Genomic DNA, 19501 nt, shown 5'->3' with positions numbered 1-19501 from the left:
GCTGCACTTCTTTGCGCCCCTGCTGGTGTTTCCTGGGATTGCCTCCAAGATAAACTCGAATCCTTGTCTCAGAGTTTGCTCTTGTGGGAGCCCAAACTAAGACACTATGGGACAGGAGAAGATGAAGTTGAAACACGATTCTGGTTGCCTGGGACTGAGGGGTTCCTGGGATGTAGGGCTTTCAGTGCCAAATCTGGGAAAGTCCTGGGCAAACTGGGGTGAGTTGACCACCCTTATAGGAGGACAGTGTGGTGTTAGGGAAGCCAAGAGAAGCGAATGCTTCAAGAAAGGAAAGGGGATAATGTATACATAGATAAAATCATCACGTTGTACCTCTTAAGTATATACAATTTTTATTTGTTAAGTATATCTCAATAAAGCTGGAAAAATTAAAAATACTTGATTTAAAAAAAACAGAAGAAAGGAGGACCAACAGAATGAAATATGGCCCCAAGTTCAACTTAGAAAAGCCAGTGGACTTAGCACTGAGGAAGCATTTGGAACATTGAGTCATTCTTGGGTGTGCTGGAGACAGAAATCAGACTGCAGCAGGCTGAGCAGTGAGGGGTGGGAGGAAGTGGGGACAGAAGAGTATAAACTTTTCTAGAATTTTGGCTGTGAAGAGAAAGAGAGAGAGAGAATGGTTATTGAAGCAGGGAGGACTTTTTGGCTGGAAGACACCTGAACATGCTTCCTCCTTACTCTTTTAACCCCCTCCACCCATAGATCTCCTGGGTCTCCCAGATTGATTTTTTTTCCTTCATGATTTTCCTTCTGTGGCATTTTGCTCTGTTTTTTGAGGTGTTTTCCCCACTAATTTGGCTCTTGATGGTGATCATCCTCTTCTTTAATTCACCCAGCAAAATTTATCTTTTTATTTATTCCCTCAAAAATATTGTTCCATAGAGCATTTTGGTACTATACCTGAATTTCCTGACATTCTTATTGCTATTATTCTTGTTTAAAGTTCTCTGTCTGCTCCAGCAGCTCTATTTTGCTGGATGACAGTTATACTGGACCATCCTCTTTTCAGCTGCTGGGACCTGTCATGGGCTGTCATTTTCTTTGGGGCTCAGATATGGGGGTTGAGAACTCTAAGCAGTGGCAATTTCCCAAGTGATGGAAGGAGATGGATTCTCCATTCCAGGGGGTCCATGTGTGTACTAATTAGGTGTGCAGAGGTGTCTCCTTGCTCCTCAGTCTCCTTGCTTTCTTCTAGATGCAGGAGCAGGGCTCCTTTTGGAATTCTTGGGGGCATAGAGATAAGAAACACACATGGCCGTGATGCTGACTTCATCCCAGGAGGTTCATGGACCCCTGTGGGGCAGACTCTTCTGAGGATGAACTGTGTCTGATTTTCACCCAGAGCACTCTTCATCTTATCTTAGAACTTTCCACCTGGTACATGGGGGAGAAATTTCAACCCCAGATTTCCCTTTGGGGGTTCCCCAAAAGATATCACTCTCATGCCCACTCAGCTGCCATGGGTCCCAGCAGACTTTTGGTTCAAAGAGGCAGCTACACAATGGTAGAGAGCAGAGAGGAACTGAGATGTGTGCAGGTGACATTTTCCTAGAATTTGCCATCTCTCTTTCTTTAGCACAGGGCCAGCAAACTGCAGCCTGGGGTGGTGGTGGTGTTAAATCCTGCCTGCAGCCTGGTTTTGTATGGCCAGTGAGCTAGGAATGGTTTTTACACTTCTAAAGTGATATACTCATATATCCCTTTACACATATATCACATACATATATTTTGCCTGTCTATCTATCTACCTCTATCTATCTATCTATCTATCTATCTATCTATCTATCTATCTATCTATCTCTATATATGGCTTGAAAAGTCTAAAATATTTATTATATGGCCTTTTACAGGAAAAATTTGCTCACAAATCTTTAACATATGTAAATGCCACTGGAGAAGAATCAGGAGAAAGGATGTGAGAGAGGTGGGGGACTCAGAAGAGAGAGGAGATAATAAATGGAGAAAGGTCACCAAAGAGGCAGGAGGGGACAGGATCCAAAGCAAAGAAGGCAAGGTTAGCTTTTAAACAAGAGGAGGAAACCCCTCTGCTGTTGAGGAAGAATGGAGGAGGACACCCCAGGCATCAATGGGGGAAGCAAGGATGGGTATGGATGCGGGTAGACTGTAAGGAATGTCAGAAAGTTGAGGGGGTTTCCATCAGCTGGTGTTTATTTTCTCTGTGAAGTAGGAGACAATGTCTTCTACCTTATCTAGAGAAAAGGGATGCAGACTGAGGAAAGAACTGAAAAACTGGAACTCCTCATGTGGGGAAGTTGACTAGGGATGGGAAGAGTGAATTCCAGGTAGCCTGGAAGGTCTTGTTTAGATCAGAAAGCATGCATTTGTAGTGGGGCCTCCCTGAGTGATTCTGGGATCTCACTGCCTTGATGGAGAGTGGAGAAGAGACATAGTTGGTTCATAAGGAAGGATGCTTTGGGCTGCAAGTAACAGATTATTTGACACAAAGTGGTTTAACAAAAGGTTTTTGTTTTACATATGAAAAAATCCAAGGGTTGGTTCAGCAACACAATAATTTCGTAAAAGCTCAGATTATTTCTATCTTTGCACTCTTCCATCCTTTCATCCATGATATCTTTTCTCCAAGCATCATATTATTATATGATAGCAGCTAAAACTAAGAAGTCATAGGCAGGCTCTCCTTGAATTTGTCTTGGGTTTAAAAGGAGAAAAAGTATGTTCCAGTAGGTGTTTCTTATATCTCAATGGCTAGAATTGGTCCAAATGCCTATCATAAACCTTCTAGCAAATAGGAATATCATCAGGGTTTCTCAGCTTCAGCACTACCAACATTTACGGATGGATAATTCCTTGCTGTGTATGTGGACATTGTCTTGTGCGTTGTAGGATGTTTAGCAGCATCCCTGGCGTCTATCACTGAGATGCCAGTAGCATCACCCCTTACCTTAGTCAGGATGACCAAAAGTGTCTCCAGACATTGCCAAATGTCCCTAATGGGGGGTAGAAACCACTTCAAGTTGAGAGTCACCAGGCTTAGGCCAATCTCAACTGACCCCCTGAGCCCAGGCACATTGCTGTCCCAAATATGAAAACAATCAAGATTCTGTTAATAAGGAGCATGTGATGGTGGTGATGGCTGCTGAGTGGACAACACACAGTGCCTGCTATGACTGGATCAGTCCTGGATTTAGGGTTTCCTAGGTATGTATGGAATCAGAGTGAGGAAGCAAAGGTGCTGAAAGTATGGGTGAGAATCATTTGACATGGTTGGCCACAAAATTTAGCTTGGATAAGAAAGGAGGTAAAGTCGATGGTTTGGAATAAGCTGACGGCTTGAGGGACTGGATGAGTTTCAAGAGCGAGTTTAGGATGAGAGAGACTAAGAACCTGAAAGAGGGCCTTGGAGGGGGATTCCTCATTTACAAAAAATACAGGGAGTACTTGCAATGGTCATGATTTGGATATCTGGGAACAAGCCTTGATTGAATACATCATAGTGAAGAGAAATCCAACTGAACACACATTTACTGAGAGCCCCTTATGAAGAACAAACACTTCAGGAAGTAAAGGTTAAACATTTCCTCTCCAGGGATGTGTAATGATTCTCCTGTCCCAATCTTCATTCTTCATGATATCAACCAGATCCACAGGTATCACTTTCCATGTGGAATTGAATGTTCTAGTTTTAATATTTTCTCTTCACTTGCCCTGGAAAACATCCCCTGCCACAATGAAAGATGTTTAGATTAAAGGTAGATGTAAGGATAAAACAAACAGACAAACAACAACAAAACAGAGAGAAACAGTAGGAATGGGTTAAAGACAGAAAGTTCTGCCCAGCAGGCAAAGATGGCATGATCCTAGCATTCTGGAATCCTAGGACAGGTGTGGCCTTCTTTAGCTTGTAGTGGGAGGACTTCTCAAAAATCCAAGATGAAGAATTTTTTTTTGGAAAAAATTATGGATATGTATCCCACTTTAGAATTTCAGCTCCCTGGATGTTGCTTTTTGTCCATGAAGTTAGGCTAGACTCTAAGCTCCTTGAAGGCAGGCACTGTGATGGTCTTGTTGCTTTTTGTATGTCCATTCCCTGCAATAGTATCTGACACATTGTGGAATTCAACAGATATTCCCTTACAAGTTACAGGGTGGTTTAGAAGCCTCAGACCCCACAGGAGAACAAGTATGTCCTGCAGCAGCCCATGAGGGTAGGAGTATCTGGCTTAGTTATGAGTCACTGTGTGCAGGAAGTTCAAAGCCATGCCTTCCCTCCTCGTATTTATAGTTCACTTACAGAACTTCCTGTCCAGCCAATCGTGACTCCCCCCATTAACAGTATTGCCTACTTATACAACTGGCCTTCCAACGTTGCCATGTTTCTGGGGTATAGAGCTAGAACGTTAACCCAAGACCAAACTTGCCCATAGAGGACAAAGAGTTTTGTTAGCTTTTTACTTATACTCTGTGCCTAGAAAAAATAAAAGCTTATGAAATTCTTTTAATTAAAGCAAATGTATTTCTGAAATGCAGCTACATATTAAATGTGTAATAAATATAAAACAGATCATATAAATATAAGATATACATTTCCCTTTTAAAAGACATACTTGTCTTACTCAATTTCCACAATGTTAAGCAACAATAATAAAAAAGTTTCCTTATTCATTGTGGGAAACCAGAAGCTGGAGTGCTGGCAGCTTTGGGAATTGTTTTGAATTATCTGGCAAACATTTCAAAGGTCACAGCCAATGGTTAGTACTTCCCACAATTTTACTCTTACTGAGAATGATTAAACTTAATATCTATAACTTTTTTCCCTAATTAGTTGACATGCCTGCTCTAAAACTTTTTTTCCTGATTCCATTTTCCTCTTGGTCCTTTTGGAAAAAATTAGAATGAATTCCCCTTCCCTCCCTCCAATACGGAATAGAATTTTCTTCAGTAACTGCTGAAGAAAATCCCACAGTTTCCTCAAGAAATGTAGAAATCCATGTATCATAAATTTCTCAATTTTGTTTAGCTTAAAAACAACAGATTCTAAGGCTCTTTGGCTAGCAGATGTGGGAGGCATGTACACAGAAGGCATAAAACCAAATCGGATTGGGAGAATTTTTATGGATTATGAGCTTTGGAGTCCATTCGACTCATCTAGTGACATGCCTCCTTACAAGTATATTCTCTCATTTCTCTAAAAGAACACATATAGAACAACAGTGGAGAGAAGTCTCAGATTGTGCTGGAAGCTCATTTCTTAGCGCATCGATCTTGAGTTAGCTCAATGGAAGAACAGATGAAAACCAGTAACCAAGTTCCTGAGAGGTTCCCTCTCTAACAGGACCATCTGTTCTCCCAGGAAGGCTCTGTGATTATAGGCATTCCTCCCCTATAATTATGTAGAGCATCAGAGGTGGGGTCCCTCTTCTGGCACCCTTTCCAGGGTATTCACCAACTCTACTGGGCTCAAGTCCACCTCTCTATGAGATAATGAGATTTCAGGGGATGATGACCACTCTGCTATGTCCATGATTCTAAGTCTCCCCCTAAAGGAGCTTACTTTACATGGTCGTGGTGCTGGGGATTTGCTTTACCCATACTTATTTGAAAGACAAGAATATATGCAAAAGCCAGCTTAAGCACTGTTAGTGAGCAGGGAAGGGTCACTGAATGAGAAATGCAAACCAGGTCATCAGGAAAAGAGCTCCTCCCCATACCCTGCAGGAAAGGGAGCTCATACTAAGACAAGGGGAGGAAGCTGGGGGTGTCAAGGAGTAAAACATTAGAATAAGTCACAAGTCCTCTTACCTCACTGGGTTTTGAATCAGGGCCAAACCTGCTGGAAAGTGTATGAGTCTCAGACTCAGATTTAGATTTTATGATCTCTCTAAACCACTTTTGGACCTGGAACATCAAAGGAAATACCAGGATGATTTTTTGTTAACGTTAGAGAAGAGAAAAGCCAGTGAGTTAGGAAGAGGACAGAGACATTTTGAAAAAACTTCCTACAAAATGTGGTCTATACATAAAACAGACTTATTTAGCCTTAAAAGGAATGCAATTTTGACACGTGCTACAACATGGATGAACCCTGAAAACATTACATTGAATGAAATACAGAAGCCAGGCACAGAAGGACAAATATTGTGAGATTCCACCTAGATGAGATCTTTACAGTGGTCAAATTATGATACAGAAAGTAAATAGTGGTTATCAGGGGTTTGGCAGGGGAGAATGGGGTGTCATCATTTAAAGGGTGCAGTGCTTCAGTTTGGGATGATTGAAAAGTGATGGATGGTAGTGATGGTTGCACAACAATATGAATGTATTTAATGCCTCTGACCTATACACTCAAACATGGTTAAAATGGTAAAATTTATGTTACATAAATTTTACTGCATTTTTTCATATTACAGAATACATCACTGTTGTAGTGTAGAAAATTAACAAAATATGCTTATGCAAAGGAAGAAAGCAGAAGTCACACATAATTCCTCAACTGAGTGAAAGGTCAGTGGTGGTGTTTTGGTGGTATCCTTCCGTTTGTCTTGGTTTGGGGTCCCCCAGAAGTAGTATCTGAGACAAAAGCTCAAGTGTAAAAAGTTCATTTGAGGGGTGATCCCAGGAAACACCAGTAGATCAGAGGGGAAGTGAGATAGGGAAGGGAAAGCAGCTAGTAAAGGGTGCATAATCCTTTCCACTCTGGACAACTGGGGTTCAGTCCAACTGAGGGGCTCTGGAGACAGCATAGGGCACACCTCAGAGTCATCCCACCTCAGAGACATGGGAGCTGGGGCATCTGTCTACCAGCTCCCATCAGTCATTGGTCGATGGCTGGTCTCAAGGGCCATTATTCTTTGGAACCATCAGCTTGCTCTGTGCATGGACCAGGCACGTCCTAAGGGTAATAAGAAGCCCACAGGCACAGAGTCACCGGTGTTTGCAATAAGCAACCCTGGGCATGTAGAACAGAATGTCAAAGGGACGGGAGAGGGCCACCAACAGCATCTGCTATGCTAAAGTTTCCAACTCTGGCTCTATTGGCATTTTAGTTGGATCATCCTTTGGAGTGGGTGCTGTCCTATGCACTGGAGGATGGTTAGCAATGTCTCTGGCCTCTACCCACTAGATAGATGCCAGTAGTGCCCCTCCCCCTAGTTGTGACAATCAAAAATGTTTGTCCTCCCAGAGGTGGCAAAATTGCTTGAGAATAATTGGCACTTTTCCATATACCCCCTTACCCACACGTAAATAAATATATAACAATAACGTAAGCAATGAATATTTATATACACTATATAAACAAAATGGAACCCTCCTGGAACAATATTCTGAAACTTGCCTTTTCACTAATATATTTTGAATATCAAATAGTCTTATACATGGACAAAAATTAACATTTGAATGTTCTAAGCCTAGGCTCATCCTTTGCTCTCTGGGGAGTGTCTGTCCTGTTGGCTCAGTTTCTTCCTCTTCCTCCTCCTCCTTCCTTTCCCAGTTTGGTTCTTTGGAAGTGGAGATACAGAGTGAGGAAAAGAGGGAGGGAGGGAGGGAGGGGGTGAGGGAGAGAAGGGAGGAGGAAGAGAGAGAGGAGAGCGAGGATGAGGAAGTGGAGGATGAGGAGGGGGAGGAGGAGAGGAAGAGGAAGAAGAATACCAGGAAAGAAAGAATATCGGTCAGGACATGTTTTGCTGCAGTAACAAACCACCACCAAATCTTAGTGGCTGAACTTAACAAAGGAGTCCCTGGACTGCGTGTCCTCTTCATGGTATTTGAGAAGTACAAACAAAGACCTTGAGTGATTTTGTATTTCTTCTGGTTGCTGGAATATCTTTATTTGGCCACTGTGTTTCATGGCCTGGACCACATGGATCCCAGCTTCATTGGGCTTTCAGTATTTTACATTATATTTCATGGTTGCACAGCATCCTGTTCTAAAGATGCAGAATAACTTAGCTAAATCTATGTAAAGTATGTCAACATAGTTCAGTACTATACAGTAGAGCTGCGTCTTCCTTGGGGTCCAGTTCTAGAGCCAGCATGCAGTCCACATTATCCCCAAGCACCCCTTAGCAAGACATCATCTTAGAGGCTTATCACAACAAGTCCCAAGTGTCATACACACACTGTTTTTTTGTTCAGCTACAGATACATGAATTGACTTGTGTTTAGTAGCCATACTGAATACAAAATATGTATCTTGAAGAACGGGACGCTCACACTATGAGATGCTTCAGGAACTGAGATGAATAGAGGGGAAGAGTACACATAAGTCACTGTGCTCACTCAGGTGCATACATCCACAGAGAAGAGTTGCTTACAGTTTTCTTTGGCTGGATAGGTAAGCTTTAGATGTTCACAATGAGATGGATGGATGGATAGAAGGATAGGTATGTGGGTAGATATGCAATAACACAAATATAGCACGTTACTTACCGAATCTAGGTGATTGGTATGTATGTGTTCACTGCATGATTCTTTAAATTTTTTTGCATGTTTGAAAATGTTCATGATAAAATTGGAAAAGCTATCTTATTATGTAATTTCATTATAGAGCTATTAAAGCATTAGTAGAGAGTCTATACCATCACATGGAAATGTGTTTAAGAATTCATGTTAAGGTGGGGTGCTTTATTGATCTCAGTTACACACTCCCTTATAGTAGTATTACACACTTAGCTTCACAGTGGATGGAGTGTTTTTATCCCATTGACCTTGGGCTTGGACATAGGACCTTCTTTGGCCAATGAGATATTGGTGGAGGTGATGCAAACAGAATCACAAGGCCTGAGATGGCCTTGCTCAGTAGGGCATGCCTTCTTGTGATTTTGCCATTGTTATGAGAAGAACTAATGTTGGGGAGCTGCTCCCCTTTCTTCCAAGCCTCAGGGTCACAAAGAGCAGACATGAACACTATCTGCATCCTGGAGCCCAGCCAAACTGAGCTGAACCCTAATCAACCTATAGACTCAAGAATGAGAAAAGTAAATGTTTGTGTTTAAGCCACTGAGATTTTTGAGATTGTTTGTTACACAGCAACAGATAACCATTGCAAATGGGAAAGCTGAAAAAAAAAAAAAACCATGATATTTCCTTGATGTAGCCATTATTTACTTTCTGAAAGCCATTAGTAAATTGATGTATTTTACAATCAATAGCATCTCACAGCAGAGAAAATATAGGTAGTGTTTACACACAGCTCACAAGCTCATATGAAAATTTAGAGCACGTGGATTTAAATGTTCATTAAGCTACTAACCTCCAAATTTTTCTTAACTTTAAAACAATAAAGGGATAGGTCAATGTTTACCTGCTGGCTGAAGAGGCAGTAGACCAGGAAAATAAAGAATCCCTGAAGGCTATTGATGATGGTGAAGAGGTAAGCCATGACACGGGCAGCTGGGCCCACCTGCAAGATGCCCAGAAACCACGTGCAGCCCAAGATGAAGACCTGAGCTATCGCTTTGAGTGTCAGCATCCTGAGGGGAGTAATAATTAATAATGTAAAAAAGCTAATAACAGACATGAACACTTCTATAGCATCATTGTTAATGGCAAGGATTCTGGAGCTAGAATGCCCGGGTTTAAATCCAAGCCAGTGCGAACTAACTGTGTGACCTTGGGCAATTTACCTTTCTGTAACTCAGTTCCCTCATCTTTATAATAGTCTTATTTCATAGGGTTGCTGCAAAGATTAGATGAGACTTCAACATACATAGAGTATTTAGGACAGTATACAGAACAAAATTAGTACCATACATACATAAAGCATTCTAAAAAAAAAGAAAGATAAAGCTTTTTATCTTTCTCTCTCTATATCATGTATAGATGGGGGGGTCATATAATTTGTTATTCAGACAGGGAGGCTTTTAGATAAAAAGGGGTGCCACTAATAATTACAATGCATCAATAAACATAAACTGGGACTGTCCTAAGCAAACTGAGATGTAAGGTCACCCTACTTGTGTATCTATGTGTCCTTAATTTTATTTATTTATTTAAATGGAGGTTCTGGGGATTGAACCCAGGACCTCATGCATGCTTAGCACACGCTCTACCACTGAGCTCTATCCATCCCCCATACATCCTTAATTTTGAAGTATAATACTACATAGGTGAGAAAAGCTAGCTGAGGAAGAATCTGTGTCGTGCGATGCTGTTGTATGTATGCCTGTCTATTCTATAGAAGATGCACAGAAAAAGGCCTGGGAGAATATCACATATGTCATATCACACATATTATACAGTTTGTTATCCGTGGCTTTGCTGGCAATTGAAAGTATCAGGAAAAGCGAGTAGACCACTTTCACTTTTAACTTTGTATATTTTGAAAACTTCAAAAAAAATTAAAACAAATGTGTTATTTTTGTGATTAAAATGAAAACAACAATAAATCAAATCAAGCTGGATGCTGTAAAATTAAAAAAAAAAATACTCACAGCTCCTGATTTTTTTGAAATAGGATTATACAAAATACACTTTAACTTAAATCCTTCCCAAACCTATTGTCTCTTGGGTTGTGTGGCAAAAACTGCTGGGTTTCCCCCCCCACCCCATTCTCCTCTTCTTTTTTTTTTTTTCAGTGTTAGATCTCTTCTCTTTTTGAGATTTATCAAGGACGCATGGCTACCCAGTTAGAGGCTACATTGCTCAGCCTTCCTTGCAGCTAGGTGTCACCATGTGACCAAGGTCCAGCCAATGAGATATGAGCAAGTGTGGAACTTGCAGCTTCCTTGTCAGTGCCTTCTCATGGATGGAATACCGATAAAGACAACTTCCTAGGGGATGGTGGGGCAACAAAATAGAAAGAACTTGGGTCCCTGGATCACGTTGTGGAGCAGAGCTTCCCCCATCAGCCCTGGATTGTTCATCTCTGGATTGTGACATGAGAATGAAATAAAATTCTACTTTACTCTCTTTTTTGGGTCACAGCAGTTTAGCTTGTACTCTGGCTAATACAGAGTCTCATTAATTGTGACAGTGGGAGATGGCAGTGGCCTTGTTAGTCTAGAGTCTGGTTGTGGGGTGTATGTTTGTTTGAATATGTAGGAGGGACCAGGAGGAGATGAGTAGAGGAAAAGGGGGTTAGAAAACAACCTTTACCCCATTTTACCTTATATTCTGGATGGTTGACACTTCACTGTTGAGAGAGGAAAGTTTCCTTTTCAAAATCCATAGAACCAAGAGGAAAAATATGAAATTCATCTGTAGGAATGACACAGACCATGTAGAATACAAATTATAATGTACCATGTCCCCTGTAAATTGCATACAACTCCTACTTCCCTGCACAGGGGTTTGAACTGGTAACAGGTGGAAAAAACAAATCATACAACTGAGAAAATACAAGTTCCTTGTGCTATCTTGCACCCAGCATGTCTGGAGCTACCTCTCAGGTCAGGGACATCAGAGTCACATATTTACTCACGCAAATAATGGCACAGACGGGACCAAGGAAACCCCAGATGAATCCCTGATCCAGGTGGAGCCAGCAGCTGAGAACAATGGGAAAAGGGACACAGAGATCAGAGAAAGCACATGAAATGGACATGAAGTGACACCTTTCCCTAACAGAGAACTTTTTCAATGTCTCCTGAAATGTCAGCTGGTGACAATGAAGGCTTTGATTGCTCACTACTGTGTGTTAATGCTACATTAAACATCTTACAAGCACAGTCCTGGTGAATTTTCACACCAGTATTGTGAGGGTGGAACCATCCTAATTTCACTAGTGAAGGGACTGAGACTTGGGGTCTCATGTTACCAAACTATGGGAGAGATAAAGCTGGGACCTAACTGCAAAATTCCCTCCTTCCAGAACTTTCCACATCATCTTTCCCTGCTTCACTGGGAGAGAGGTGAAAGCCCTCACACGCAAGGGGAAAGCAGAGTGCATTTGATGTGGGTGTCCCAGTCGACACCATGAACACTTCCCTCCGATCTGTCCACTGCACAGGGTGAGAGTCAAGCTCACCGATCAGGTGTTCCATATAGATGAGGCCTGGATGCTGCAGAAATGGCCACAATCACAGCCGGGACTCCGTAGCCCACAGGGAACATCAACCACTTCATGAACCTGTTCGCACCGGAGTAGTTGACCACCGTCAGGTTGCGTGCAGTGAGGAAGAGGTGCAGGCCCTCCAGCAGCATCCAGGTGAAGGCGGCCAGGTAGAGGTAGTGTAAGGCACCGGCTACGATGGCGCACAGCACCTGGGGAAGGAGGGAGGTGTCACCAGGCGGGGCTGTCAGGGTGGGGCATGGCCTGAAGACCTCTCTTTTACCCTGTCCTTGAGTTCAGAGCACCTGAAGTTCGACCAAGGTCACTGAAAATACAGGTGGTTGATAATCAATGCCAGCACCAGGGCACCACTCCTCCAACCTCCCTCTGGGACCCAAGGCCATCTTATTAAGGTGTCTGATGGCTCCATGAACTCAGCATCCCATGGGGCAGGGCAAGGAGTCTTCTGGGACTCCGTCAGTACCTTGGGCTCGGTTCGGTCGATGGCTGTGAGGAAGAGCAGGTAGGCCAGGAAGAGGCAGATCGAGAGCTGCAGGTGGAGCGAGGTGCTGGTGTTCCGGATGGCTTTGCACAGCAGGAAGGTGAGGGCCGCCAGGAGGAGGCACAGCAGAGAGAGGCTCAGCCCCACGTAGGTGATCACAGCCAGTGCAGGATCCTCCTCCTGGGACCCAGCAAAGAGGAGACCACAGTCACACTTCCCTGCTCTGGGATTGTACTCCACCCCCTCTTGTGATGCAGCATCCCAAACATAGCCATGAAACTGGATGATAGAGAGTGTGGGAAATGTCTGCTGGACTAAGTCTTTCCCCCCCGCTTTATTGAGGTATACCTAATACGCAGAATATTGCACATACTGAATGTACACAAGTTGATGAGTTTGAACATACCCATGATATCACCCCCGTAATTAAAGTAATAAATGTAGGGGAAGGGAAATAGCACAGTGTTAGATCGTATGCTTAGCATGCACAAAGTCCTGGGTTCGATCCCCAGTACCTCCATTAAAAAAAAAAAGACACAATAAACATCAGTTTTCTTTCTTAAAAAAAAAAAAAAGATAATAAACATATCCATCACCTCCCAAAGACTTCTTGTATTCTCTTGCTTTATTTTTTTGGAGGTAGAGTAAGAACAGTTAATATGAGATCTACACCCCCAACATGTTTTTTAAGTGCACAGCACCATCTTGTTAACTATAGGCTCTATGTACTGCAGATTCAAGTTGAAACGAATGGACATGCCAGACCAAGCCTTGCACCCAAAGAGATGTGGGGAGACCCGTGTAGCAGAGGCTATCATCCTCCTCACACTCACTAGTCCATGGACATTTACCCCAGAAGCCGTTCACAACCGCCTTCTCCCCCAGAGGTAGCCCTGATCCTTTTATGACAAGCAATTCTTGTTTTTTCTTATAGTTTTACCACCATGTTGTATTCTCATGCAACCCCTGAAAATATAGTTTAGTTGCACCTGTTTTTAAACTTTATATAGATGGAAAAGTACTCTTTTCCACATAGTCATTCAGAAACCTATTAACAGAGGCTCTGATATCTTGTAGTTAAACCATCTCAGACTTGCTGCTTCCTCATCGCCCTAGAGGATCCCTCATAGGATTTTCTATGCTTCATCCCAGAAAAGTAGCATTGCTTTTAATAGCTGCCCACAGGAGACAACCTAGATACCCATTAACTGTAGCATGGATAGGCACATTGTACGACAGTCACACAAGGAAATATTATATAGCAATGAAAATGGATGAACCAAGGCTATGCTCAACTCATAGATGAATTTTCTAAATGTAATGATGAATGAAAGAAGCGTTTTATGTTTAAAACTCATTTTAGCTTCCCCACTTCCCTGTGTAATGGGAGAGGTCAGAGATTTCCACCATGTGTTCTGGGGGTACCTCCTCCATCTCTGCAGGGAGGAGTGGGATGCAGGACTTTCTGTGTGCTGTCACTCAGCCTAAGTCATCAGTAAGTCCTCTGACCCCACCTCTAGGATGTGTGTCCGGTCAGACCTTCTCCCACCACCTCTGCTGCCGCCACCCAAATCCTAGCCACCATCGTCTCTCTACCAGTCCACTCCTGCTGCACCATCATCTATTCTTGACCCAGGAGCCAGAGGTACCTTCTAGTAACATAATTATGCAGCATCTCTGAAGGAAATACTCTATTGCTTTCCCATTGCAAATCGAATGAAATCTAAATTCTTGACCGTGGTTTGTCAGACCGTTGCAGGTCTGGCATTTTCCCTGCTCCTGACTCTACAACCTGACTTCTAACGCTTCCCTCCCATTCCCTCTGCTCCAACTGCACTTCGTTGTGGAACACACCAAGTTTGTCCTCTCTCACGACCTTTACACATACATGTATCTCTTTTTAGGATGCTCTTCCCGGAGAACTTTCTTCACTGAGGTAAAAAACCAAATAATATAAAATTAGTCATTTTACAATGTGCAATTCAGTGGCATTTAGTACATTCATAGTCTTGTGTAACCATCACTTCCATCTATTTCCAAAACATTTTCATCTCTCCAAAATAAAGCCCCATGCCCATTAAGAAGTTACCCCCTATTCTGTTTCCCCCAGCCCCTAGAAACCACCAACTTGCTTTCTATTTCTATGCATTTGCCTATTCTGGACATTTCATGTAAGTGAAATCCTACAACATATGGTCCTTTTTGTCAGGTTTCCTTCACTCTGCTTTGTGTGTGTGTGTGTGTGTGTGTGTGTGTGTTAGGAAATTAGGTTTATTTATTTAATTAATTAAAAAAATTTTTAATGGAGGTCCTGGGGATTGAACCCAGGACCTTGTGCATGCTAAGCATGTGCTCTACTGAATTATGTCCTACCCCCTAGCATATGTTTTTGAGGTCCATTCCACATTGTAACACTACTGACTTAATAGTCAGATTTCAGCTCGAATATTTAATTCTCCTCCAGCCACTCTGTCTAAAGTAGCACACAGACACTCCAGATGCTCAATCTTTTAAACTTTTCTTTAGAGCACTTATCACCATGGAGCAGGGCCTCAAAAAGGATTAGCTGGAGGAATTAAAGATTTACATCATACCTGGCTGTCAAAGGCCATGAGGACAGCGAAACTGGACAGGTGGGTGGAGTTGCACGTGGTGTGAGTCTTGTTCGCTTGTATCAGGACACAGCCATCCCTGGACCAGTGGCCGCCCTCCTTTGTGCCTTTCCAGTAGACGCAGAAGGTCCTTTTGACATGGGGCTTCATCTGAAAATAGAATGGACTCATCATGTTCTTTCTTGGGAGGGACAACTCTCAGAGAGTCAGTCTATGCTGGTGGGGTGCAAATTAGGTGACATTTGGGTTAGGAGAGATCAGGTGATTTCTATTTCAAGAGAAGAGGATGATCACCAGGACACCTGCCCCCAAAGTCCCAGCTCTATTGGAATGCCACATAACAGGAAACAAGACCACCTCTCTCTCTCTGGCAGCCAGAATTTTACAAGACGTGATTGGTTTCAAGACTTGGTCTGCCACCATGGGAGTCAAAACAAACAAACAAAAAGGGTGTAAGGCTCATCCAAAGTTTTCTCCCCAATACTTTCTAAGTCAGATTTCTCTGGTCCCTTCACAGCCATTCTGCTCTTGACCTCTTACAACAGAATAATTGCTCATGAGATAACAGGGGTAGTGTAGGAAGACTCAACACCAGGAGAGAGAGAATAAAGTTAACCTCCAACCTCTTCTTTTTGTCCCAAGAGCATCACTTCAGGAGGCCAAGTTGATGAGTCAGATGCTCTCCAGATGTCTGCGGGCTTTATCTCCTTTGATAATCCCTAGACCATCCTCAGATTTCTTTCCCCACTCCCACTGCCCCATACCATACATCAAAAATTCCAGTCCTAGATTTTACACATCAAATAGAGAAAACCTACCTCTCCTCACCTTCCCCTACTTAATTCTTATTTTATTAAAAATTAAAAAAAAGAATTTATTTTTTCCCCAGCATTATTGAGATTTAACTGACATACAACGTTGTGTAAGTTTAAGGTATACAATGTAATGACTTGATACATGTATATATTGCACAATGATGATCACAACAAAGTTAGTTAACATCCATCACCTCACATAATTACGATTTTTATTTTGTGCTGAGAACTTTTAAAAGCTACTCTCTTAGCAACTTTCAAATATACAATACAGTAATGTTAGCAAGGGTTAACTAGAGCCATCACTGTCTCCAGTACTTCCCCAGAGCTTACTCATCTTACAACTGGGAGTTTGTAACTTTTGATCATAATTATCTCTCCCACCTCCTGTCCCTGGCAACCACCAATCTGTTCTTTGTTTCTATGAGTTTAGTTTTTTTAAGATTTCATGTATATATGAGATCATACAGTATTTGTCTTTCTATGTCTGACTTATTTCATTTGGCCATAATCCCCTCAAGGTTCATCCATGTTGTCAGAATGGCAGGTTTTCCTTCAGCTCTTACTTTCTAAACAGAGCGGGTTATGTCTAACAATTAACCCTCCTGCCTCTTCAGAGTTTGGGCAGAGGTTGTGATATTTGTACTAAAGTTTTGCACTATGTTACCACTGGGCAAAATTGGGCAGAGTACACATGATTTCTCTTATTATATCTTACAACTGCATGAGAATCTACAATTATGTCAAAATAAAATTTTAATAAAAAAAAGAGTTTGGGCAGAGAACGGGAAAAAGCAGTGGATTAAATAAAAAGTTTTTCTTCTGACTGAGTTATACAGTCTTAATAATTAATTCTAGGCTTCTGTGTGAGAATGAATATTATGTCTCAGTTCAACTTTCACAGACGTAGGAGGTACCTGTAACTAAAATAATTCCATGCACTGGAATGACGCTGCCCGAGAGAAATATGTGAGCCACTTATGTAACCTGAAGTTTTCTGCTATCACGTTAAGAAAGGAAAAGAAACAGGGCAAATTAATTTTATGAGTATATTTTATTTAACTCACTATACTCAAAATTATCTTTTAATATGTCAATATAAGAAAATACATGTAATCAATATAAAATTATTGAGGTGTTTAACACATTGTTTTTCTTACTAAGTCTTCAAAGTCTGGAAATATTCAGTCTAACTCCAGAAATATGGAGTCTTCAAAATTTCAATTCGGACTCGCCACATTTCACATGCTTAATAATTACAGTTGGCTTCTGGCTATGATGTTGGTTGGAAAGTGCAGGTCCAGAACCACTAACTGGAGAGTACAAGCAAATTGTTTGGACTAACATCCATGAATCCTAAGCAAGTTCAAATTGCAGCTCTCACCTACCTTCACGTGCTGAAAACTCAGAATCACAGTCTGGGAGAGAGATACGTTCCTTTCAGGCCCAACAGCTGCGCTCACTACTTGGGAGTTCAGATAAACTGGATCTTTCTCATTCGTCTCTTCAAAAAAAGTTGCATTTATGATGTTCCCAAGGGAAGAGTATGAAATGAAGGCAACTGCACTAGGACCTGAGAAAAGAGAACAACGGAGTCTTTAAAAGTGCTACCATTCCTTCTGTCCTCTTTCCTGCCCCGCATCTTCCAGGCTCCTATGATCGCCACTTCCTGTGCTCAGGTGTCCCTAAGACGTTCACTTTCTCATGCCTCTTCCTACCCAAATATAGCTCTTCCTCAAAGACCCAGCTCCAGCCCAGCCTCTGGCTTGGGACGTCTTCCCCAGAGCCTCAGGCAGCTTGAGATGCTCCTTTCTCTGAATTCATATTTCAAGGGCAGCCCCTGCCTTGCCAATGAAAATTCAATTTTCTGCTAATGATTTCCTGTGAAGTGAATTCTATTTTTCCAATAAACGACTTGAGTGACTATACAGGATGCTTCATCTGGAAACCACAGGGCTCCCCAGCACACTGCCAAGCATGTGGGAAATGGTGAATTCTTTAAAAACATCTATATTTCCTAAAAAAGTTTAACTCATATTTCAAACACTCAGAAAACTATTGAAAAAGACATAACAGACATTTGCAAGTTAACATTTTAATATATGTTATAGTTACAGAGTTTTATGTTTAACATATATTATATTTTTGCCATATTGGCTTCAGAATTATTTTTTAAAGATATAAATTGTTTTTAAAAGTTTATTCTGTAATAGCACAAGGAACTATGTTCAATATCTTGTAATAACCTTTAATAAAAAATATGAAGATGAATATATGCATGTAGATGCATGACTGGGACCTTGTGCTGTACACCAGAAATTGACACATTATAATTGACTGTACTTCAATAAAAAATTTAAAAAAAAAAAGAAATAAGGTGTTTTAGATATGAATAAAGTTCCCACTACAATTTCATTCTCTTTCTTTCTTCTCTAGAAATAATCATGGACGTGGTGTGGAAGTATAGCCTTTCCTTGAATACTTTTGTAATTTTATTACATATATGTTTCCATTATAATATACAGTATTGTTTCCTCTGTTTAAAAATTCACGTAAACAGTATCCCATGTTAGGTACCCTTTTGCAACTCTCTCTTGCCACGCCAGTTAATATTTTCGTGACTTAGTCATAGCAATACATGTATATTTTGTTTATTGATTTCAGTTACTGTAGAATATCACATACTGCTATGCCACAACTTACTTGTTTGTAAAGATAAATGATGTAATTTTGATAAGAAAAAGAGAAAAAAGAAAATAAAATCTATATAAAATTGTACCATTGAGAGATAGCCACTGTTGGCGTTGTGGATTTTTTTTCTAAGTATATGTATGTGTATCAAATATGTCCAAGATGTGTTAATGGGAAAAATATATGACTAGTTTCCCTTCAAATGCAGAGCTGAGTATTGGGGATTATCTGATTCTATAGGACTGTTGCACCTTTTATTGACTTTCGTATTGCCAGGCAATTTCACAACTCTGTAGGCAAATTGATAGTAGTGGAAATGGTTCTTTCCCTAGACACAAAAGCCTTTTTCTAGTAGATATGTAGTTGTTTTGTGTTATAGACAGACACTGCATTGTATTGCCCTATAGGATGTTAACCACTTTTTGCATCTGTTACTATTATTTAAAAAAAATTCTTTGGGGGGAGGTAATTAGGCTTATTTATTTATTTATTAACGGAGGTACTGGGGATTGAACCCAGGACCTTGCACATGAGCTATACCCTCCCCACCGCTAGCATATTGATTTCAGCATTTGTGACTATTCCACATGTGAATATTTGTGTGCATGTATATCTGCTCTTTGAATTGCCTTTGAGCTTGTCTTAACATTTTATTGGTTCCCTGATTAATTAATGAGTTGAATATGATCTTTGATATGCATTCATTTATATTTGCCTGAGAGTCATTATTTACCCGTTTGAAAATGGCATATATGTGTATAGACATACACACACACATGTGTACACACCCATATATGTGGGTCAAAATAAATAAAGGCTTTCACAGTGTCTCCCCTCTTCTCACATTCTGAGGCAAACTTTGTGTTTGTGGCCCTGAACCTCTTTT

At 41.3% G+C, this 19501-nt stretch overlaps 1 protein-coding gene across 2 annotated transcripts in view; it reads right to left on the bottom strand.

The window, feature by feature from the left end:
* Nucleotides 1-122: 122 nt before the first annotated feature.
* ADGRE3 (adhesion G protein-coupled receptor E3) overlaps nt 123-19501 on the bottom strand; it is a 41770-nt gene continuing 22391 nt past the window's right edge. Inside the window, exons 8-16 of one of the 2 annotated variants that reach the window (XM_032465432.1) lie at nt 17313-17497; nt 15092-15259; nt 12480-12677; nt 11972-12207; nt 11426-11492; nt 11111-11202; nt 9308-9476; nt 5806-5901; nt 123-3725 (exon numbers count right to left, since the gene is read on the bottom strand). In XM_032465432.1, the coding sequence (XP_032321323.1) occupies nt 3657-3725; nt 5806-5901; nt 9308-9476; nt 11111-11202; nt 11426-11492; nt 11972-12207; nt 12480-12677; nt 15092-15259; nt 17313-17497 (1280 nt within the window). In that variant the 3' untranslated portion in view covers nt 123-3656. The remainder of the gene's footprint in view (nt 3726-5805; nt 5902-9307; nt 9477-11110; nt 11203-11425; nt 11493-11971; nt 12208-12479; nt 12678-15091; nt 15260-17312; nt 17498-19501) is intronic. The other variant, XM_032465433.1, reaches the window with a different exon arrangement.

The sequence above is a fragment of the Camelus ferus genome, chromosome 22 (assembly GCF_009834535.1).
Source record: "Camelus ferus isolate YT-003-E chromosome 22, BCGSAC_Cfer_1.0, whole genome shotgun sequence".
In the NCBI taxonomy this organism is placed as follows: domain Eukaryota; kingdom Metazoa; phylum Chordata; class Mammalia; order Artiodactyla; family Camelidae; genus Camelus; species Camelus ferus.
Note: the sequence above shows the minus strand (reverse complement) of the source record. Positions and strands in the feature narration are given on the sequence as shown.